Below are 24,911 nucleotides of genomic sequence, written 5' to 3' on the forward strand. Positions count from 1 at the left end.
TGCTCTTGTTGCCCAGGCTGGAATGCAATGGTGTGATCTCAGCTCACTGCTGCAACCTCTGCCTCCTGGGTTCAAGTGATTCTTCTGCCTCAGCCTCCTGAGTAGCTGGGATTACAGGTGTGCGCCACCATGCCTAGCTAATTTTTGTATTTTTAGTAGAGACAGAGTTTCACTGCATTGGTCAGGCTGGTCTCAAACTTCTGACCTTGTGAACTGCCCGCTTCAGCCACCCAAAGTGCTGGGATTACAGGTGCGAGCCACCATGCCTGGCCAGATGCTGTCATTTCTTACAACTATTTGTAGCTACTTGTTAGGAGTTCACTATAGTACCTTCCTTTGACTATCTTCACCAGAGGAAATTTTTACTACTTGAGAGGCTGGATTTAGTTTCAGGAAATAAACTAAAAGTCATCTATGGCTACATCTGGGGACTAGGTAAATGATCAACCTGGGGAATGCCATTTGGGGTCAAATTTATTACATTATATAACACATTTCCATGTGAAAGCAACACGACTATACTACTATGAAAGCGTTTCAAGCAACTACTGAAAGGACAATCTAAAGTAAGATTGGGGTGAATTATATTATTAATACAGATAATCACTGCCTCTCCCTACAAGTGGGACATACATGCCCACATGATAACATCAAACTTGCTCAGTGACATGAGCTTGCTCTGGCCAGTGAGACATAAGCAGAATTCATGTGGGTTGCTTATGGGCAGAAGCTTTAAGAGCCAATGCATAGTTTGCCATGTCCCTTCCTCTCTGCCACTTTGTCCAACTAAAATAATTTATAAGGAATCCTCTTAATTGATGCAGAGGTTTTAACAAATGGCATAGTGGCCACACCCTTGATTTGCTTCTTGTCCCAGGGCTGAGTTGATTAAACCTTTGTTACTCCTGCCTCAGGCTCCCCAGTAGCTGGGCCTACAGGTGCATGCCACCATGCCTGGCTGGTTTTTCAAAAATTTTCTTGCGATGTTGCCCAGGCTGGTGGTCTTGAATGCCTGAACTCAAGCCATCCTCCAGCCTCACCTTCTGGGAGTCCTGGGATTACAGGTGTGAGCCACCACACCCGGCCTTTGTTGCTTAAGCCTACTTCAACTTTATGATTTACTGATTGGATAGGAGAATCAGTTTCTTCTTCTAATTCCATAAACCCTTGAGTTTTTGAACTCTCTCCTCCCTTTGCCACAGAGCAGATAGAGGCAACATTCCAGACAGAGGCTGCTCCGTCTGCCAGTGTCCCCGATGAAGCTGACATGAAAGCAACACCGCTGTACTACTGTGAAAGCCTTGGCCTGGCAGCTGACTTGTGATTGACATGTGGTAGGAGTGAGAAGCGAGCTTGTGCTGTTACAAACCCCTAAGAATGAAGGGTAGGAGACCTTCTGTTACTACTGTAACATCTACCCGACTCTGACTGACACAAAGAGGTATAGGCATCGCTTCGTGTATTCGTTTCCTCAGGCTGTCTTGAACAAGTCATCACAAACTGGGTGACGTAAAAGAAACTTGTTCTGTTAGAGACTAGCAGTTTGAAATCAAGGCATTGGCATGGTTTGTCCCTTCTGGAGGCTCTGAGCGAGGATCTGCTCCATGCTTCTCTCCTAGTGTCTGGTGGTTGCTGGCAATCTTTGATGTCCCTTGGCTTGTAGACATATCACTCCAATCTCTGTCTCTATTTTCACATGGAATTCTCTCCTGAATGTCTCTGTCTTTATATGGCATTATCTCTGTGTGTCCAAATTTCCCATCTCACCAGTTAGGGTTACCTTAATCCGGTAAGTTTCCTCTTAATTTGACTACATCTACAAATACCCTCTTTCCAAGTAACGTCACATTCTAAGATTCAGGTGGGCATAAATTTTAGGGGGCACTAGTCAACCCAATACATGATATGTGTGTAAAAATCAGTCTCACTCTTGAACAGACATTACAGTGCTTATAAAAATATTTTTATTGTGTACCTACATTGTTCCAGACATTGAATTAAATTTCCTCTTTTGATCTTCACAATAATCCTGAGGTAAGAATTATTATCCTCTTTTTATAGATGAAAAATTGAGGCTCAGCAGGTTATATAAGTTGTTCAATATCATACAGCAAAGCACACGGCAGAAAAAGAACTTGAACCCTAATGTGTTGCCATTAAGACACAGCCATCTGCATATAAACTACTCCAATGTGGGCCCAGTTCCAAAGGTTGAAATTGAAATTCTTTATGATGTGCTTCCATGACAAAATGAAAGGAAACAGCCTGTTTATATCTTAGCTCCCCTAAATGAAAACAAAGGACAGACTTTCAGACTGAATTAAGATCGCTTTTTTTCTTCATTCTTTCTTCTCGTCTGAACAATAGTTATTGTTACACCAAACAGGAGCTTAGCTGTGAGGCAGCAGAGACAATCAGTGATCTCTAAAACTTATTTGTTACGAAAAGAACCGGCACCGTTCATTCCTACTCATTAGCAACACTCACAGGCGGCTATGTAGCATGAATTTTCAGAAGCTTTTTATGATACAGGAAGTGCTATACTAGGAAAATTTAATAACTTAGAGTTGCTCCTAACTTTATATTTGAACATTTGATTCTGAATGGTTTCCTTCTTAAAATATATTACGTGTTTTATCTTGTTTCCTCAACAAGATTGCAATCTCCTGTGGGCAATGGTCCAACAGAGTGTCAGAATCCCAGCAGTAATTAGAATAATTGTTAATATTTATCAGCCCTTGCTATGTGTCAGAGCATATGGTATCTTATTTAATCCTTACAACAACATTATGGGGTCGCAAGCTATTATCATTCTCATCTTAAATATGTGAAGTGGAGGCTTCATTAAGTGTTTGCCCCAGGTCCCACAGCTCCTGAGCTACTGAGTTGTGAGTCTCAGTGTCCCTGACTTAATCTTCATGAACATTTCTCTTTTCTAACCTGTGGCTGTCTTCCTTGTCGCTTGCCTTATCATGAGTCACAGCAATAGTGTGCCTAGCAGATCTTCCTGCTTTCTGACAATCCCTGCTAACATTTTACACACAGCTGCTTTTACATTCCTGTGCCTACTTCTTCCATGAACATGTCCCAATAACTCTAGAAGATCTCTCCATTTCTGTCCTATTGATTCTTCCTCCAAAGATATCTCAAGCTTGGTTCCCTTCCTGTTAGCTCTACTGCAGCTACCCCAGTTCATACTGCGGTCTTCTCTCTCTGCGATTACTAAAATAACTTTGTAAATAAAAAGCAATTAATCTGGATTACCCAAGGGGTCCACAGATAGAATTCAGGGGGTGGTATGTGAACTTCAAATAATAGACACAATTTACATCTTTAATTTTCACTCATCTCAAATGGAAATTTAGCATTTCCTCTCATTATAAGTATAGACAATACACTGCAGTAGCCCTAGCAGTACATGTGACTTGGTCGCTGACGAAACTAGATACTTTCAATCACATTATATTCATTGCAGACACCTCAACGTTGCATTTATGTTCATACACCTTACGATTATAGACCTGTTAGATCTCACATAATCAGTTAACAAAGGAGTACCTATGTACAACTACATCGCATGTATTTTTAAATATTGATATTTTAAATATTTTAATGAATGTTCTTTAAAATCTTTTATAAAAATATTCTAATGACCCTGTCAATATAATTAGTCTCTTTTGTAATTTAAAATTATGATTCTGAGGAGACCATAGTCTTGAGCAGACAGCCAAATGAGCCGATAGCACAAAAATCTTCAATTATCTCAGTTTTAAATGACTTCCTGTGTTCATAACTATATAGGAGTAGTATTCTCCAGACTGTTGCTAGAAAGATATTTTAAGAATATGAATGGATTCCTATCATTTTCTTATTTAAAACCTTGAATAACTTCTCATTGTAATTTGTAGAAAACCAAAACTTCGTAAAACAGCCTGTGGTAGTCCATGTTTTGGGCCAGCCCCTCTATCCAATTTCATGTTGTGGCATTCTTCCCACCCACACATCTCCATTACTTTCCAAAACTCCAAGTTCTTTTTGCCTCAGAGCGTCACATATTTAGTGCCCTAGAACATCCTACCTCTGTGCAGAACCTTCACGGATCACCTCATCCACAGTGACTTTCCTCATTATTTTCTCTGAGAGTACTTTCTCACATTCTTTTCTTTCACAGAAAATTATAAATTGCTATCACAATTTGTAATTATGAACACTGTTTATTTGCTGTTTAACATTTTCTTTCCCTTTAGGCTCTGGGCTTCATGAAGACAGGAAACATACCTGTGTTATTTACCACTGTATAATCAGTGCCTGACACATATTCAACACTCATAGTAACTGCTGAAGGAGTTCTCAAACATAATCTTCTTCAACAGATATTTCATGCAATGAACACTTAACTGAGCATCTAATATGCCAGGTGTAGTCTGGATACTGGCAATAATCAGGAAACAAAATAGACAAAGACGCCTATCCTTGCAGAGCTTATATAGCATTCTATACTTCCAATTCTGACTATGATGGAGTAACGGGAGCCAACTAAACTCTCCTGCCTCAAATTAAAAACTGGGCAGAATATATGAAGAAATAATTTTTAACTATTAGACAGCAGGCAGCACAGAGGAGTGATCCCTAAAAGAAGGAGATAAGATACATTCTACAGTTGCCCCAGCTTACTGCCTGCCACCGCACAGGGATGGAGTGCCCAGACAGAGCTCAGCAATCCCCCTGAGTTGAGGTGAGAACATAGAATTACACTGGGGGAGAGAAAGATCTTGAGGCCTCTGGAGGATTCATCTTGAGTGTTTAGCTGAATACTGATTGGCACATGCATAGGAGAAAACCACTTGAAGCTATGCAAAGAATACCAGGAAGGAGCAAGTAAAACACTCCTGGAGATCACATAGGGCCAGAGTAGAAAGGCTTCCTAGCACACAAGACATTGAGTAGAGTCCTAACAAGGTTACTACTTCATTAGTGGTGCCATGTAGCCCCAGGTTAAATGTTGTGGACCCACCTATCAAAGTTGAAAAGTAAGCCTTGAATAGATAAAAATGTTTTCAAGTAACTTAGCTTTAGCCCAGAATGAAACCTCCAAATATTTAAAGAAACATAAAATTCCAATATGTCACAAGATAAAATATGCAATGTCTAGAATCCAATAAAAAATTGCCAGGCATGCAAATAAGCAGAAAAAATGTCTCCTGTAATGAAGAGAAAAGTTAGTCCTAAGAAAAAGGATCTAGAATTGACACTGATAACATTATATATATAAATATTGTTAAAATAACAATTGTTAATACTGTCCACATGATCTGGAAGGTAGAATAAATCAACACATGATAAAAAGACATATGGAAGACATAAAAAGGTATCAATCAAATATGTGGAGATGAAAAAATACAATACCTGATATGAAACATACAATGAATAGAATTAGCAGATTAACCACTGTAGAGGAAAGATTAGCAAGCTTGAGGACAGCAGTAGAAACTATCCAAAATGAAGCACAGAAAGAAAGCAGACTGAAAAAAATGAACAAAACACACTGAGATAGGAGACAACTACACATATAATTGGAGTCCCTGAAGGAGCAGAGAGATATGGGGAGTGAAAGACAAAGAAGAAAAAGTATTTGAAGATATAAGGGCTGAAAATTTTCCAAATTTAATGAAAACTACAAATCCACAGGTTCAAGTAACTCAAGAAACCCCAAATGAAGAAACATAAATCAAACTACACCAGTGCACAGCATAATCAAATTGCTTATATAGTATTTGAGTGGGAGAATGGTGAAAATAGGCAATGAAACATAATGGTTATATAGAGGATGTTGGAAGGTAGTAAGTTTTATAAGAAAATGAAAAAGTAGATCAGGGTAAAGGGGATTGAGAGAGTGTGTTGGTGGCGGTGTGTAAGGGTCTGGGGAACAGGTTGCAGTAGTTAGGCTTAATTAAGAACATAATCAATCTTTGGGTAGAAACTTATAAAATGAAAGGTACAATAAAATAAATGTTGACCCATTGAATTATACTATAAAGAAGCACTGGGAATGCTGTGTTGAGAACAGTACTCTACGGGAGTCAAGTAGAAGCAGAGACCACCCCGGAGGCTACTGCTTTAATCAAAGTGAAAGGCAACAGGGATTCCGAATAGAGTAGTAGTAGCAGAGATGGTACAAAGTAGTCTAATTTTGGATAAATAGCATTTGAATATAGAATCACCAGGATATTCTAATGGATTAGACACACAGTATGACTTTAAAAAAAGGAAAATTAAGAATAACTCTAAGTGTTTGGACCAAGCAAAGAAAAAATAAACTTGCCATCAGTTGACCTGGGTAGGGCTATGACAGGAGACTTTTGGGGGTGAAGATCAAGAATGCAGTTTTAGACAGATTGAAATTGAAATGTCTATTAGTGAGATGTATGATGCTGGAGTTTGAGACAGATAATTGGGCTAGAACTATAAATTTGGACTTGAGGTCACAGAGATGGTACACAAAGCCTTGGAAACTAACAAAATCACCAAGAAAGTAGAGATGAGCAACAAATGAACCCTAGGACACTTAAATGTAATAAGTTGGAGAGCCTAAGACAAACCAGAGAAGAATTATAAGGAGTAGCCTGTGACAGTGAGGAGTACCAAGAGGCAAATAAAGAAAGTGTTTCAAGTCATAATGAGTCAAATGCTACCATGACACTGAGTTAAGATGAAAACTGATAACTATTAGAGTTAGCAGTCTGGAGTCATTGGTGATCTTGATGAGAGAAGTTTCAGTGGAATGGTGGGTGTGAAAGCCTCACTGGAATGGGTTTAACAGTAAATAGGCTTTCTTCTCCTTCTTCTTCCTGAACAATACAATCTTAAAGCTACTAGGTGGGACCAAGCAAGTTTGGCTTCTGTACTAGGTCAGGGACTCATGGTGGGATGTCAGAGCTGAAGTAGGATAAGAAGAGCATTTATGCAGGGTCCAGTCTGTTAAGGAGTGTAGAAGACTGAATGATGTGCAAGGCATCCACGTGGAGATAGGAGGCCATGAAGTGGAAGCTTGGTTCCCTATAAAAGAGTGACCAAACAAGGATAAGGGAAGCCAGGTATCTCACTGCATGTAAAGGGAGTTACAAATACAGAAAGCAGAAAACTGGAATGAACCCTGCAGTGTAGGACAGGAATTGGTGGTGTTGGTGTGAACTTATGGTTACATATACAGATACATACAGGTATAGAAAGAAATATAAATGGAGGGGTGGGGGGGAGAGGGAGAGAGAGAGAGATTGAGAGAAAAAGAGAGAGAGAGAGAGAGAGAGAGAGAGAGAGAGAGAGAGACTGTATGACTGTATTCTCTGGCTCTATCCACTGACTGAGAAGTCCTGGGAGGCAGCAACACTTCAGCAGTGAGCACATTTGGCATCTAGATCTTGGTATCTAAATACCATTCTCAAAGGAACCAGGAACCAGCGCTCTTCAGAGAAAAGGATGATTCCAGGACTGGGGCAGGGGAGCCTAGAACATCTTCTAGAACATCTTCCTATCAGAGAAAAGGATGATTCCAGGACTGGGGCAGGGGAGCCTAGAACATCTTCTAGAACATCTTCCTATGCCAAAAACTAAGAAAATACTCAAAGCATGATGGAGGCATGTGAAAAGGACACAGTAACCACTTTCAATCTGTGTCAATTGAAACATCAAAATACATGATGATAGTAGCAGACTGTAAACCTCTGAATAAAAGAGGAAATTCCTTCCCAAATTCCAAATACTTTTTAACTACAAAAAGAAAACAAATAGCTTTGTGTGGAGAAATCTGGAAAAAACTGCATTAGTCAGGTAATGAAAGTTAACATTACCCATCAGTGGCAATTTGAGATAATGTCCCACCAATAGAATGCAATGAAATGAATACTCCATTAGTTCTATGATATTAATTCCAAAGTTTTGTTACCTGAATTTAATTATAGATAATTATCTGACAAACCCAAACTGAACGACATTCTAAAAAATAAATGGCATATAATCTCCAAAAATGTCAAGGTCATGGAGGTCAAGGAAGTCTAAAGAACTGTGACAGACAGGACAATGAAATGCAACACATGATTCTGAACTGGGTCCTTGCTAAAAGGGACGTTACTGAGACGATTTGCATACTTATATGGGATCTCAGGATTAGATGGGAGTAATAAATCAATATTAATTTCCTGATTCTGATCGTTGTATTATGAACATGTAGAAGAATGTCCTTACTCGTAGAAAATGCACATTACAGTACTCAGAGGTGAGAGGACATCTTTGGCAACTTATTGTCAACTGGGTCAGGAGAAAACAAAATTCTCTGCACAATACTTATAACTCTTCTGTAACTTTGAGATTACTTCCAGAATAAAAATGACTTTGCAAAAGAAAAGGAAAAGAGAAATTAAAGATGGTGGATATAGATAAATTTTTTGGCATTATACTGCAAAAAAAAAAGGTCAACAAAAAAGGCAGTTGCTGGAAGGGGAGGTGGAAGGATCAAGGAAAAAAACAAATTTTATTTAAGATGGAGACATAATACTATGTATGATAATGGATATGAGGTAGAGAATCAAAAACTGATGATGCAGGATAGGCAGGAGGTGGAAGAATAAACTGCTGGAACAGTGTTCTTGGTTTAGGGGATGGGATCTACTGGACAGGTGAAGGACTTCACTTTTGATCATAGCAAGGATCTCTGCAGATTAGCAATTGCTGAAATTAGCTTTGCTATCCAGCATCCTCACCAAACCAGGCTGGAACTGAGAGCCAGGAAGTAAGGGGAGGGGGGTCTCTAGACAGCTTCAATAAAGGCTACTGGACTATGATTTTAGGCTTCAAAAAACCAGGAGAATTACTCTTGGAAGACTGCTTGACAGTGCCAAGAGGAAGCAATTGTCAGTAAGGATAAAAACCAGATCCCCAAATTTAAACGGAAGGTAGAGACAGAATCCATCTTCATCACATCTGAAATTGAGATACATCTTAAAACTGATATTGTAAAATGCTTGCAAGCCATCAGGCAAAGAAATAAGCACAGACAGGTTGTCATTGACTATACACATGGGAAATTGCCTGTGCATTAAGTGTATCAGTCAAAAATTACATCTTCAGTTGGGCTTCCTGCATTAATGGAGCCATCTAAGGTTGACTTAACTTTAATTTGTTGCTTAAAAGGATTTCAAAGATTACACTGGATGGAGACTTGAAATGAGAAGTGTATATAGAAAAACAATCAAACTATTTCCTCTTACTTTATACTCACACTACTCTACTCTGCTGCTTTTCTGATACTAGATGTGTGGGTTTCCCCATACGAAGCAATTCTCTGTCCCACCTGGGCATCCTACAATTTAATTCAAATCCGACACTATCTATGTGGAGATAGAAACAGATCCCACAGGTTAAGAGCTTAGTCTAACAAGACTGTCCCCCATTTCAAATGCCAATAACAAGTAGTAGGCCCCCAGGTTACTCACAACTTCTGTCTGACTTGGCTACAAATCAGAGGCTCCCATGACTACCTCTTCAGGTCAGATAATTTGCTAGAGCAGCTTACAGAACCCAAGTAAACAGTTTACTTACTATTTCCAAGTTATTGCAAAGGATATTTTAAAGGATATAAATGAAGAGCTGGAGAAATACATATATAGAGTGAGGTTTCGAAGGGTCCCGAGTGTAGGAGCTTGTATCCCCTTGGAGTTGGGGTACACCACTCTCCCAGCATGTTCGCCAACCTGGAAACTCTCTGAACTCTGGTTCATTTTTTACTTTTAAGAGACAGGGTCTCCCTCTGTTGCCTAGGCTGGAGTGCAGTGGCATGAACATAGCTTACCGCAGCCTCAAACTCCTGGGATCAAGTGATCCTCCTGTCTTGGCCTCCCAATTAGCTAAGATTACAGGTGCACACCACCATGCCCAGCTAATGTTTAAATTTTTTTGTAGAGATGGGGTCTCACTTTGTTGCTCAGGCAGGCCTCAAATGCCTGGCTTCAAGTTATCATCCTGCCTCAGCCTCTCAAAGTGCTGGGGTTATAGGTGTGAGCCACTGTGTGTGGCTCCGAACACTGTTCTTTTGGGATTTTTATGGAGGGTTTGTCATGTAGTCATGACCGATTATTAGCTCATCTAGAAGCTCACGAAGAATCACCTCACGGGAACAAAATATGCTCTTATTACCCAAGAAATGACATAGGTCTTAGAGATCAGGGTCAAAGACCATATATAAGAACAAAAGATCGTCTTAGCACTGTTATTTACAAAGGTTTTGGGAGCTCTCTCAGGAACTGGGGGCAGAGATCAATGCATATATATCTCTTACTACTTCACAGCATGTTATTATAACACAGCATATACAGGCCTGGAAATGTGGGCAAGGCAAAAGAAACTGCCTAATCGCTGGGAAGAGATCACAAAATTTTCAAACAAGGTTGGTCTGACATTTATCTAGAAAGATCTTTTACCAGTTCAAAAGCTGTTTGCTACTTTATTTATTTATTCATTTTTAGTAGAGACGGGGTTTCGCCATGTTGGCCAGGCTGCTCTCGAACTCCTGATCTCAGGGGATCTGCCTGCCTCAGCCTCCCAAATTGCTGGGATTGCAGGCATGAGCCACCTACCCGGCCAATTGGCAACTTTAAAGAAAGGCTTTATTTTTCTTTGAATAATTAATGTGTAATTCAAGTGAGGAAAGTCAAAGCCTATGTTAAGCAGTGTAAATGCATAAGAAAATCAAGTATTCTTTCATGTGTCTTGAAACTATACTGAAAATATGAAAGGTGCTATGGAGAACAAGATCAGTAATGTAGGGAATGAAAAGCAGAAGTTATCATGATGCCTGCATCACCATGCTGACTGCAGCACTATGATATCTGTGTCACCACAATGACTGCATCACCATGATGTCTGTATCACTATGATGGCGTGGAATCACCCTGTCTGCAACACCTTCATGCCCTACACATCACCATGATGGCCTGCATCACTGTGATGCCTGTATCACTGCCAGTGGCCAACGGTGAGTCTAAAGGATTTTTCCACTATGATTGTGAAGAGTGCTCACAATCAAACTTTGATTGTAACACTAGAGAAACTATAATTGTATGAACAAATGTCTACTGTTTTTGTATTTATAAAATCACGTGTGACTCTTCTAAGTTGTTTTCTTCCTGCTCCTTCAAGGTGATGTTAACTGAAAGTACTTATTGATAGGATTTTTTTTAAAGGACGTAAATAATTTTCAAAGCAGTCATCAAGCAAAATATATTTATTTCTTTAATGAAAGAAGAAAGACATTCAATACTAGCATCCAAGGTAGTTATATTTTTAAGTAGGGAGACTTTATCTGGTATAAAAAGTAGGCTATTTAGAAAAATTCAGTTCCCAGAGTTTTCAAATTACAAAGGTTGTATAGTACTACTTCTATTGCTGTTAGGTGTGATGTACAAGGCTAAATATGTACTTGGTAATTAATATTTGTTGAACTTTAAAAAATTGTATCAATCATCATAACGATGAAGTTTTACACTTCATTATTAATGTATGCCTTACTTCAACTTTAAATTTGTTTGTTTCATTTCCAGCAAATTAAATGAATTAGCCCTGGGCATCTTTGAACACAGCCCTTTCCTCTATTTAGTCCTTTGATATACTTTACTGATTTTATCATCTTTGATAATACTCTCAGTTGGCCTAGAAGGAGGATTGTATTTCATTTTTCCTAACGAAATTGAACACAAGCATTTTAGGGAAGTGATGTTAAAGCTCTCAGTTCAAATGCTGGAAAAATACTTAAAATGTCCCAAACCTAGAATATATGTCCTCTCTCTAGTTCCAAGCATGGTGTCTAACTGGACCATTTCTCACTACAGGGTTCCATGAAGTTCAATTTCAATCTATTGTTATAGTCAATCATCATAAAGATGACTTAATCATTAGAAATGTCCATATTTGGCTTGCTAATTTATACATATTTGTCCCCATTATGAAAGTCAGTCTGTTCTTTTTATGTTAAAGTGTTTTAAATAGAAGGCACACTAAAAATGCTGGATACTTATGAGAATATAATGATATGAAACAATTTACCTTTCTTTAATATTACCAATTCCATCCTTTTAAATAATATTAAATTTGAATTCTCCCTGTGACCACAGTTTTATTTGTCCAGTTACATTCATGCTTGGAATCTCCAAGTCCATAAATGTAATTGGGAATGTCATGGGGAATACAGTTCCTGATGTTTTGTTATATGACACTCAAGATACAAACTTAAAGCTGTCTACTAAAAAAAGTGTTTACAAAATGCTTTTGCACCCCAGAACCATGAAATATGCAAAGAAGTAGACAGTTGTGGTCTTTGACAATGACTATGTAGTCTAGGTGGAAAAATTTATTTGATGAAGATGAAACTAATTAGTAAATTGATTAGTAGCTATGGTCAGTAAAGAAAAAGAGATTCATGAACAAGTAGGAACTTGAGCTGACCCCTAAAGGCGGGATAAGATTTGTAGAGGCAAAGAAATAAGGGGGAGGGTATTCTCAATGAGAAACCCAGAATAACCAGAGAGGTGACACTTTGCATAGCACAGTTTTAGGTCAGTAAGGCGAATCACTTGGAAAGGTGTGTTGGGAGTATATGGGAGAAATGACACATTTTTCTGTGGGGTCAATTTATGGTGCAGCCAATCACTTAAGAGGCAGTCATTTTACCCATGCTCCTGGTTTTGCATCTTATATCTTTTGCTCTTATATCTACATTATTTTTCATAGTACTAATAGCAACTCTTGCCAAAGAGCATCTTTCCAGCCTACAACGATTCCCATTTCCATTCTCATTCCTCCACATGGTCAGGTTAATTCCTAGGGGCTCTGTCTGTGTAATGGAGTTCAATTCTAATGTCAGTTGATTGCAGCTGGAGACAGCTCATTCTTGCTGGAACAGAGATGGCACTCTAGGACTATGTGCTATGGAGGCTGAAAAGGATTGAATCAAGCCATCTCTTTTTTCATGGAGCTAGAACTGTGAGTTGTGATCCTGGGAACCATGGGCAGCCATCTTGTGCCTGCCATACGGACCAGGCAGCTAAAAAAATCCCTTCTTCCCAGGAAAAGGAAGAGGCGGACACATAGAGAGAAGCAGAGACAGGTGATGGAGCACTGGCAGTTCCCAATAGCCTTCCAGTTCCCACTTCTACTGCCTATCCAGCCACATTTCTGCTCTTGGATTGAGACATCCTGTATCTTTTATAATCAGTACCTCTTTCTGCTTCAGCTAGCTTGGTTTAGATTCCTATTATTAGAAACTCAAAGAGACCTAATACAATGATGAATAAAGAGATTTGCCAAAGCCCTGTGGTCCTTTACTTTTGTGCATGCTCTCTCCTCTTGTGCTCTAAGGACAAGGTTTCTTTCATTTTGTCTTTGGTCAATGTTAGTGTGAGTCTATTGCTGTTTCACTCATCCAGGTGTCGCAGTCCACAGCCCCTCTCACCTCCTTCCCCTAACTCTCTTCCCATTTTCCTTTTATTTCTCTTCACCCTCTGTCCTTGAATGAAATGTTAACAAAGAAATAGAAAAAGGCTGGGAATACAATTTATATATGCCTGAGGCTTTTGAGAAGATAATGGGTTCATTAGCCCAAATCTCCCAGGGTCCGTGATGTAAAAGGATAGAAAGGCTTAAAAACAAACATGTTATTCATGTGACTGTGTTATTCATAGAGTAGGGCTACTTTAGCCAGCAGAAATTATTCTGGGGGCCACATGAGGGATAAGGCCATCGCCTGCTTAAGGGACCCTCAACAACTCTAATGTCACCTGTGTCCCCAAACCCTCTTCTTAAGAGTCCTATTCTTTGCCACCTCAGTTGCAGTAGGTTCTGCCAGATGTATGCAAAGTCATTGCTATCCTTTATAGCTTGAAGAGGTCACTACTCTCACTGGAAAATCACAAGCCTGGGATCTTCAGAGAGAAGCCCCTTCCTGCTGACAAGATCGTGCATGGAAAGTAGGTGGAGAAGCCTGAATGCTCAAAAGCCTTGAAGGGACTTCTAAAGACAGATAACCAAGCCCTAAACCAGCTAGCTGACAACCATGTCAACACAGTCGACGTTTTATCCAACCTTAAACTAAAAATAATCTGTCACTTCACCACAGCAAGGCTGCCTGGCTCTGAGGAGCAGAACAAATGCTGAAATACAGAATGATGCTGTATTTCTAACAATGTAAGGTCCAATGACGTCAAGTGGGATTCAGAGATTTGAATGTGAAGATCACCCAGGAAGGCGATTACTTGCACTCGGTTTATCAGGTTCATGCTTTGTTTCTTTTTTAGTAGTGATTTATTTGTGTCTCTTCAAAGGGCAATCGGAATGTGGTGTTGGCTTTTTTCTGACGACATTTGGTAACTGCTTCTTAGACATCTTGTTTGCCTCAATAATAGGTCTTGTTCAAATTTTTTGTAGCCCCCAACTAGGTTGGGATCGTTGCAAGCAAGAATCATGTTTTGGCTATCTCCATTTCTTTAGAACCTAACAAGCCCTGGAAATTTAGAAAACTCTAAGTATTAAATTATTATATATATTAATAATATATTATATTATTATTATTTATATACTTTATTATATATATAAATAAATAAATGAACAACAACTGAACAAACAGCAAAAATCCAACCTTAGGATCAGTGTCTACGAAAACTTTTTCAAGGACCTAATAATTTGATCTGAATCTTCGATGAGTCAATGCAGTTAAGTGTTAAGTACTATTTACATGTTACTTAAGTGCTAAGTAAAGTAAGATAAGTAAAGCAGTAAGGGAGGGGGCAAAGGAGATTGGATGTTCTAGACATTTAAGATTCCCATCAAAAGAATTAAAAGTGGTTCTATACAACATGCAGAAAAGAGAGCAGGAATGAAGCTGAAGAGATGACAGGGCCAGAGGAACTCTGTACACACTGCTAAAGAGTCTGCATTTTATTTTACTGGTGATGGGGAATCATGAGCTGATTTTCAGTGAAGAAAGATGTAATTAGATTTTCTTTTAGAACATTATATTTGGCAGCAGTATGGAAGGTAATTGATGGCAGGGGATGGAGATGTGTTGAGATGGAATTACGGAGCCCCTTGCAGTCATTAATTCAGGTGAGGGATGATATGGTCTAACCTATTTCCGAAAAGCTCTATTTCTATTCTCTTTCTTCTGCTGTCAGTTTTCATCACCCATTATAACGTCACATCCTCCTTCAGGAAGAATAACTGGGGATGCTGAGTAGTAACAGAAAACATCAACCACAGTAGAGCTTCACAAACTTTTATCATAGTTAGACCACTTCGAAAGTCAAAGTGGTATTTTCCAGAAGGCCCATGGGCAGAACCTCTTCTCCCTCAAACAGAACGGAATGACCTTTTCTGATTTGATAATCCATGGGCCACCTCACTTCTCTCAGCAGGTATTGTGCCTATCTGTCACTTTGTGCTTTTTCAGCAATAGAGTAAAAAAAGAAGCAGCAAGAAAAGTGGAGAAGAGGAAGGTGGCAAAGGAGCAAGGTAAGGCCCCTTTCTTGATCTCAGTCATGAATAAAGAAGAATAATTAAGGCTGCTGAGAGAAGAGCAGGACCTGACTAAATCCTGTGGTCCGTTACTAGGTATCAAATTTTACTAAGGAGATTTAGGATAAATGGAAAAATGTCCATGGGTATTTGCTCGTCTTATTTGTGGAGGAAGAAGAGCTCTCTCTCTATGCTCTAGCACATACCTGATGTGACTTAGCACAAGCAAACTCCTTCCCACAGGACAGTGGTTCTCAACCTTGGCTATACATCGAAATTAACTGAAAAATCCTTTAAAAAAATACTGATGCCTGAATCATACCCCAAGAGATTCTAATTTAATTGGTTTGGGTGTGGTTCGGTAATTGGTCCTTTTATAGAGCTCTCTGGGTGTTGGGAACACACAGATGAGCTGAGAACCACTGCTGTAGAGCAGGGGTCAGCAAACGTTCAGTAAAGCACCAGAGAGTAAATATTTTATCTTTGTGGGCTGTATGTTCTCTACTACAACCACTCTACTCTGCTGTTTTACAGTGAAAGCAGTCACAGACAATATGTAAATGAGTTTGTTCCAATAAAACTTTATTTATAAACATAGGCAGTGGGCTGGATTTGGCCCATGAACTATAGTTTATTAACCCTGTCACACTCCAAAGCACAGCTGGATTGCCCAGGTATTGAATTAGGTAGGGAGAAAATAGGAAAAATATTCTAGTTTTTAAAAGGCATTTGGAAGAATGTTGTAATTTAACTTTAGTACAATGAGATGTATTTCTGAGTTGCATTTCATAGAATTCTTGGGTAAGGCATTTTATTTCTGGGGCAATAAAGTTTTGGTGGTTAACAAAAATTCACTCTGCCACCCTGCCATTGCTATCTATTAATAATGACAACATACTAGGCAACTTTTCATCTGAAATCTACGAACAAAGTGTCTGAATTTAAAGTCTTGGTTCAAGACGAATTTAGTCCTAACTTAAGGCAAATCTGTCAGGTTAGGTCTGGGAAGGGAGAGGAAAAAAAGAAACATGTAGACTATGAACGTTCATTAAGCCTCTTTGTTGTCTGACTTCTTAGGAAGACTAGGTGTGACTTTCATGTTTTGCAGAAAAAAATTTTAATAAAGAAGAAAAAACTTGTAACGTGCAAGGATAACTAGAAGGGTTAGACACAAAGGATAGACATTTAGCCTTAGAACCTGAACCAGGACAGAAACAATTAAAAACCAAATGAGAAAAGGTTTTACATCAGGACAGGGAGGTAAACGGGTGCACTGATACATTTTATGCATTCTCTAATTTCTCTCAGTAGAATTTAACCATGAGCCTGTTTTGCTTTTTTGTTGTGTTGCGTTGTTCATTTTTAATTCTACATGGGAAAGAGGTTGTAATTTATTCTATTATTTTATGCCGGAGAAGACAAAGACACATTAGAAATGAACTTCTGCCTAATCTTTAAGATGCTTTCCTGTCATTACTGGTTTTATCCCTCTCTAGGAAAGAGCAGTCACATGACAGATGACTGAAAGTCACACTCCTTAGATTCAGGCTAGATGAAGTGTGGGGTTAGGTTGTGCTCACCTTTATCCTGTCGATGTTGGCTTCCATCTTAAGCTGCTCTACCAGCTTCCTGGCCTGTGCTATGCTGGCGGTGTTGTTGCTGGCCATCGGAGTGTTTGACAGGTCTTTCAGAAACACTAGAAAAAAAGAAAAAAGATGATTGTATCAGAGAATTCACAAGCCAGCAAATGTGCAAGTTCATCGCAACTAGAGGATCTCAAAGCAGTGGACGTAGGCAGGCCCGGCTTCTCTAGCCCTCTCCACCCTCAGTTGGTTTTACATCTGATTGGTAGGCAGACCAGAGGATGAGGTTTGATTTTCCAGTTCTTCCTACTTCCCCATCCCTTCTTCAAAGAAAAAAAAAGCAACAACAAAGAATTTTACCAAGTTATGTAGAATAAGACATATTGCCACATTAAGAAAGCAAGATATTCAAGTTATTTTAATTCATAAGTTCAAAATGGTAAGGGTGACAGTGTGCATTATCATTGCTGCCGCTTGCTGGGTGTTACTATTGTCAGAAACTATGGTAAGTGCCCTCAGAGGAGGAATGAAAGGTTGGCAGAGGGGACGATGGTAAATTATAAGCTCCTTCAGCACTAATGTCACTGCTTTAAATGTTCTCCCAATGGGCTCAAACCCCATCCTTCTGGTCAACTATAACCACCTCAGTGTATTAGACTACAGAGACACTATAGTGGGAGGCTTGGTTTTTCAGTGTCACTTAATCCAGTATTGTAAATAGCCATTCCTCCCCATTCTATTTGAAGTTAAGGTTTGAGTCAGAACTGTCTACTTTACTCATAATTCCTCAGGGACACATCTTCATGCCAAGTGGGAAGGATTGCCATGCCTAAATTGTTAAATATGTCAATGAGTTCACCAGTGTTAAAGTATAACAAACTTATTAACTTATTTCTTTTATAAAACTGGAACATAAACATTTTGAGAGTAGAGTTCCTGGCTGGGCATGGTGGCCCATGCCTGTAATCCTAGCACTCTGAAAGGTCAAGGTGGGAGGATCCCTTGAGGCCAGGAGTTTGAGAGTAGAGTTCTGTTTCTAGGCAGATTGTGAGATGGTTTCTTTGACTCTGCCATACCTCTTTCTCTGTGTGGCTTCCCACCCTCTTCAAATCGTATCCCATGTTCATTTCTCTTCTAATCCTTTCTTGACACAACATTTCACTTCATAATTGTTGTTCATCTTGGAAAATATCTTATTCTCAATGCCCATTTCCTCAATATACTGAACAAGTCTTAATTCATGTCAAGGCGTCATATGCAATTTTAGGACCATCTGTGTAAACATCCTCCTTGAGATCACTGATATTCAATAGTAAAGCAATACCTAAGCGCTTTGATTTGACTAGAGTACATGACCCAAGAAACAGAAACATTAAACACTGCCTCAGTCAATACTAATGGAATCTCGTTCCGAAGATATTATATAAAAAATAATGACCTCTGCTAGCTTTGGGCAATCTTTTTACCAAAGAATGAAGTAAGATCAGATCTTAAAAAAAAAAAAAATAGAGAACACACAGAAAATCTGGAAAATAAAGAATAACCCATAACAAATTCTGTACATAGATTTTTTTTTCATCTACCAACTGAAATCAACAGATAATTCTTGTCTTAATGACCAAAAAGCAAAAGTCTATACATGATCTCTTTTGGTACTTATTTCTTGATATCTAGTTCTTTAAGACAAAAGAAGAAATTACGTATAACTCTCTGTAAACATACAAGTCCCATCACAGAGAATGTTACTTTATAAAGAATACTGCAAAATAAGCCACCCAACAGCATTTACAAAATAAATTGGAAGATAATTAATTGTTCCCTCAATTTATTTTCAAAGAGTTTGGAGACAATAAAATGGGAGGGAAGATTGAAGGAATTTCTGAAGTCACAGAGATCTCTGAACACTTTTTATACATTTGGAGATCAAAGGAGGAAGAATAAACAAAAGAATAAAAGGAGACTTTAACAACTATTATTTCATAGGCACGGTTAGGATCTAATCACCATAGCCTCCCAGGGAAATTATATGCCCCACAATTAAACAAACATCTAACAGCCTAGGAAGACTTTACAGGGCCAAGAGTATTGACTTATTCAGTAGAGTGGCCTAACTCTTCCATTCATCCAATGTTGGAAGTAGCCACAATCTACAAGCCCCTGGATGCTGTTGAGTGAAGCTAACGTTTCTGCCAAACTGGAATTCATTCATCATTAGAATGCAGACTATCACAGAATTACCAAATTCTTATTGGGAGATTTAAGATTCTGGCCAGTTACTCTTCTGCCCTGAATCTACGCCAGAGTACAGGGTCACCTGTGGCAGAGATCACAACTTGCCTTCTAATACCTCTTTTTTTCTTCATTAGTAACAATACGTTTTTTCTTCTTAGTGGAGACCACAAGAACCCTGAATTTTAGCTAGGTATTTTTTGCTAAAAGATACTCTCCAAGCCTCCCTTGCAGCTAGGTATAGTTACATGACTAAGTTTTGGCCAATGAGATTTAAGCAGAAATATTCTTGAAGGGAGGAGGTATATGCCTTGTCTCTCCTTCCTTCTGCTACTGGCCTGGGAGGCATCTGCATTGATCACAGAAGTCCACCTTGAACCTCTAGAATGACTGCTACACTAGGGTGAATAGGAAGGATCTGGGTCCTTACTGACTTTGTGGCCCCACCATGCCAACTGTGAGATGGCTACCTTTGATATGAAAGAGAAATAAGTGGTATCTTATTGATACCACCATTATTAAGGGATTCTCTGTCATTAGCCAACAGGCCTGGTACTAACTGAGCATAAATGACTCATTATTGTCAATCAAGCATCAAGGAAAGTCTGTCCCTCAAGGCCTTTTCATGCTCCCTGGGAAAAGCTGTGCGTGGCCTGAGGAGACTGAGATAGAGAATATATTGGTTCCATTGCTACTGTAACATATTACTACAAGTTTAGAGGCTTAAACAATAGAAATGTATTATCTTATATTTCTGGAGAGCATTAGTCTGAAATGGGTCTCACTGGGCTAAAATCAAGGTATAATCAGGGCTGTGTTCCTTTTTGAGGCTCTGAGAGTCCACTTGCTTTTATTTTCTAGCTTCTGGAGGCTGTCGGCATTTCTTGGCTCTTGGCTCTTTCCTCCGTCATTAAAGCTGGCAAAGGAGTTCTCCTCATATCACATCACTCTGATCTCCTCCGAAGTCACATCTCTCTCTGACTCTGACTTCTCTTCTGCCCACCTCTTCCACTTTTAAGGACCGTTATAACTACACTGTGCCTACCCAGATAATCTAGGATAATCTCCCTGTTTTTAGGTCAGCTGATTAACCACCTTAATTCCATCTGCAACTTTAATTCTTCTTTGCTATGTAACGTAATATAATGTAATGTAAATGTAATGTAATGTAATATATTTCTAGGTTCTGGGGATTGGGACATGAACATCTTTGGGGGATTGTTATTCTGCCTATCATGGAAGAAGGACTCTGTATATGCAAGGAAGGGAAGTAGGGAGGTGGGAATTTGAGATGGGGAAAGAAGAAGGATGGAGCAGGGGTCTAGAAATGCAGGAGAGAAAACCACATTTGAAACGGACTAAAGAGAAAAAGGAAACCTAGGCTTTGATTTGTACTCCTAGTTTTAGGCAGCCACACGCTGAACGTTCTTGTTTTACTGTATGAACCAGGCAGAATCGAGGGCTACTTGTAGAATCAATTAGTGCATTTCCCCCCTTTTCACATCCAGCTGATTTCCCGTAAAAGCAATGAAAAAATCCCCTCCTGAAGACTGAAAGAATTGTAAAGTACTAGGCCAGTGTTCCAAAGAAGTGTTTATTTCCCTAAAAGGTGATAGAGCCATTTGGGTGAAGGGTGAGATTCACGGAAAATGGATACTGGATCTGTTTTGGGTTTAGAGTCACTTAGTGGGGGATCTCCACAGGCCAGAAGCTAAAATAGGAGCAAAAGAAGGACACCAGAGAGCAGGATCAACTGGTGAAGAAGTAGGACTGGAGGAGACAAAATGGCAGCCAGTGTTGATGAAGGGAAGAGAGGAGGATGACCGCAGTTGCAAACACTGGGGTGGAGCTGGAGCAGTGTGAGGAGACTGAACTAAGCCATGTGCGCCCCTCTCTGAAACTGTAAACATTTTGATGCTTCATTCCTTTCTACCCAATGGTTTTTTATTCTTTGTGATCAGCCTTTTCCTTTTTCTTTCTCTTTTAAATGGACCGCAATATAGAATGCACATCCATATATTCATTTGAATTTGCTGAATTACCTGATATGTTCTTAATATATTCTCTTCCTTCCACTTTTTCGAAACATCAGACAACATCTGAATATTAGTTGTTAGTTGCTTTTGATTAGCCCACATCTAGTTTTCAGTCCATGAGCATGGCCCACAATAGACAATCTTCCCTACCGCTACTGTGAATCACAAAATTCCAATTTTGAATACTATGTTGCTAGATCTTTTAAAAACAGATCATAATTTTCTGAAGTTCATTTCCTTATAGACTTTTTGCTCATGTTGTGACTTTTGCAGAATATGAGGGTCAAGCAAACTAAATACTACACCCCAAAATGTTAAATGCATGGTATCCTAGAAGCAAGTGGCTTTGTATGTGTTATAAAAGACAACATACGTGCATCCATGCTTTCTAACTATTTCCTGAAACACCAAGTGATGTATCTCTGTTCCTGGTTTATTTAAATTTGTTCAAACCTTATAAAGCTGACTATTGCAAACAAAACAAAGAATCNAAAAAGATAAAGCAATATGAGAGGAAGAGGAGAAAACCCATTCCAATTTTTAAGTGTGTAAATAAGAAAAAGTTTGTCTTCTCAGTTTGAGATATTTGGACCCTGCATCACACACACACACACACACACACACACCCCTCCATCTATGCTAAAAGAAGATATCTACACTGATTTTCTTTTTTAATTGTGATAAAATACACAACATAAAATTTACTATCTTAGCCATTTTTAAGCATATAGCTCGGTGGTATTAAATACATGTATATTGTTGTGAAATCATCACCACCATCCATCTCCAGAATTCTTTTATCCTGCAAAACTGAAACTCTATACCCGTCAAACAATAACTTCTAATTCCCTTCTCCCCGCAACCCTTGGCAGCCACCATTTCTACTGCCTGTCTCTATAAATTTGACTACTTTAGGTATCTCATAGAAGTGGAATTGTATAATATTCATCTTCTTGTGACTGGCTTATTTCACTGAGCATAATGTCTCTAAGGTTTGTCCACACTTGGGCCTGTCAGAATGTCCTTCCTTTTTAAGGCTGAATAATATTCCATTGCATGTATACACCACATTTTCTTTATCCATTTATCTATTAATGAACACGCTGGTTGATTCCATGTTTTAGCTACTATGACTACTGTGAATATGGGGGTCCAAACATATATTCAAGACCCTGCTTCCAATTTTGGGGGGTTATACCCAGAAGTGAAATTGCTGGATCATATGGTAACACTTATTATTTTCATTTCTGTTTTTGTTTCGTTTTTTTGAGATGGAATCTTGCTCTTCACCCAGGCTGGAGTGCAATGGCATGATCTTAGCTCACACCAACCTCCGTCCGTCTCCCAGGCTCAAGTGATTCTCCTGCCTCAGCCTCCTGATTAGCTGGTATTACAGGTACCCACCACCATGCCTGGCTAATTTTTGTATTTTTAGTAGAGACGGAGTTTCATCATGTTGACCAGGCTGGTCTTGAACTCCTGACCTCATTATCTGCCCACCTTGGCCCCCCAAAGTGCTGAGGTTATAGGCATGAGTCACCACGTCCCACTTTTTTTCATTTATTTTATTTTTTTATAGTAGCTATCCTAATGGGTATAAGATAGTATCTCATTTTGGTTTTTGTTTTTCCCTAATGATTAATGAATTGGGCGCCTTTTCATGTGTTTACTGGCCATTCATATTTCTTTGCAGAGATGCCTATTCAAGTTTGTTGTCCATTTTTGAATTGGTTTTTGTTATTGTTGTTGAGTTTTAGGTATCTCATTATATTCAGGATGTTAATTCTGTATCATATATGTGGTTTACAAAAATTTATTCTTATTCTTTGTTGAACTGTCCTTTGAAGCACAAAAGTTTTACATTTTATGGAGTCAAATTTATCTACTTTTGCTTTTGTCACCCATGTCTCTGGTATTATATACAACTCCAATGTCATGAAGCTTTTGCCCTATGTTTTCTTTTAAGAGTTTTATTGTTTTTAGTTCTCATGTTTAGGTGTTTGATCCATTTTAAGTTCATTTTTTGTTCCCAGTGTTAGGGCTAACTTCATTCTTTTGCCTGTGGATATCCAGTTTTTCTATCATGATTTGTTGAAAAGGTGGTCCTTTCCCCATTGAACTATGGCCTGGATGCTTGTGTCCTCCCCCACATTCATATGTGAAAGCTTAATTCTCAATATAATGGCATTTTAAGGTGGAGCCCTTCGGAGGTAATTAGGTCATGAAGGTGGAGTCCTCATAAATGAGATTAGTACTCATATAAAAATGATTTCTTCCTCTCTCTCAGCCATGACAGTAAACAGGGAAAAAACAGCCATCTGCAAACTAGGAAGAGAACCCTCAGCAGAACCTGATCATGCTGATATCTTGATCTTGCACATTTAGCCTTTAGAACTGTGAGAGATAAATGCTTATTCTTTAAGCCACCTTGTCAATGGCATGTTTTAATAGCAAAATTGAGTCAGAGAAATGGTGTTGGCATTCTTCTCAAAAGTCATTTGACCGTATATGTAAAGGTTTATTTCTGTGCAGTCTATGCTATTCTCTTGGACTACATATATATGGATTGTCTGTCTTTATGCCAGGGCCACACAGTCTTGACTATCACAGCATTGCAGTAAATTTTGAAATCAGAAAGTGTTGAGTCTTCCAATTTGTTCTTTTTCAAGATTGCTTTGGCTATTTGGGGTCCCTTGAGAATCTACATGAAATTTAAGACAGATTTTTCTATTCCTACAAAAAATATTATTGGGATTTTCAAATGGATTACAGTGAATTTGTACATTGCTTTGGCTAGTATTGACATTTTAACCATATTGTCTTCTAATTCATGAATGTGGGATGTCTTTTTCCATTTATTTACGTGTTCTTTATTTTTGCTGAATAAGTCTTTTACCTTCCTGGTTAATTCTTAAGTATCTTATTCTTTTTGATGCTACTGGAAATGGAAATGGACTTATTCTTTTTTTTTTTTTTTTTTTTTTCGCCCAGGCTGAAGTGCAGTGGTGTGATCTCGGCTCACTACAACCTTTGCCTTCCCGGTTCAAGTGATTCTCCTGCCTCAGCCTCCTGAGTAGCTGGGACTACAGCTGTGTGCCACCATACCTGGCTAATTTTTTGTATTTTTAGGAGAGACAGGGTTTCACCATATTGGCCAAGCTGGTCTCGAACTCCTGACCTCGTGATCCACCCACCTTGGCCTCTGAAAGTACTGGGATTACAGGTGCTAATCACCATACCTGGCCTATTTTTCTTAATTTCCTTTTCAGATTATTCACAGTGTATAAAGATACTACATTCACAGATTCTTAATGGAGAAGAAGAAAGTTTTCTTCTTCTACCTTCACCCAAGTTTAAAGTAACTGCATACAATAAGAAGTCTTGTTGAGGAAAGGGTATTGCACTATGACTTGTGATGCCCTGGAATTTACCTTTGTAGGGCCCACTTGGCTTTGGAGCCACCGGAGGACTGCCCCAGAGGCATGCCCAGCAGTAGACTTCACCTCTT

At 38.9% G+C, this 24,911-nt stretch overlaps 1 protein-coding gene across 3 annotated transcripts in view; it reads right to left on the minus strand.

Annotated features, from left to right (window-relative positions):
* GNG2 (G protein subunit gamma 2) overlaps positions 1–24,911 on the minus strand; it is a 111,580-nt gene that overhangs the window by 4,092 nt on the left and 82,577 nt on the right. For all 3 annotated transcript variants that reach the window (XM_017512423.2, XM_017512420.2, XM_017512421.2), the window contains one exon: positions 17,136–17,251. In XM_017512423.2, the coding sequence (XP_017367912.1) occupies positions 17,136–17,222 (87 nt within the window). In that variant the 5' untranslated portion in view covers positions 17,223–17,251. The remainder of the gene's footprint in view (positions 1–17,135; positions 17,252–24,911) is intronic.

The sequence above is a fragment of the Cebus imitator genome, unplaced genomic scaffold (genome assembly GCF_001604975.1).
Source record: "Cebus imitator isolate Cc_AM_T3 unplaced genomic scaffold, Cebus_imitator-1.0 Scaffold472, whole genome shotgun sequence".
Classification (NCBI taxonomy): domain Eukaryota; kingdom Metazoa; phylum Chordata; class Mammalia; order Primates; family Cebidae; genus Cebus; species Cebus imitator.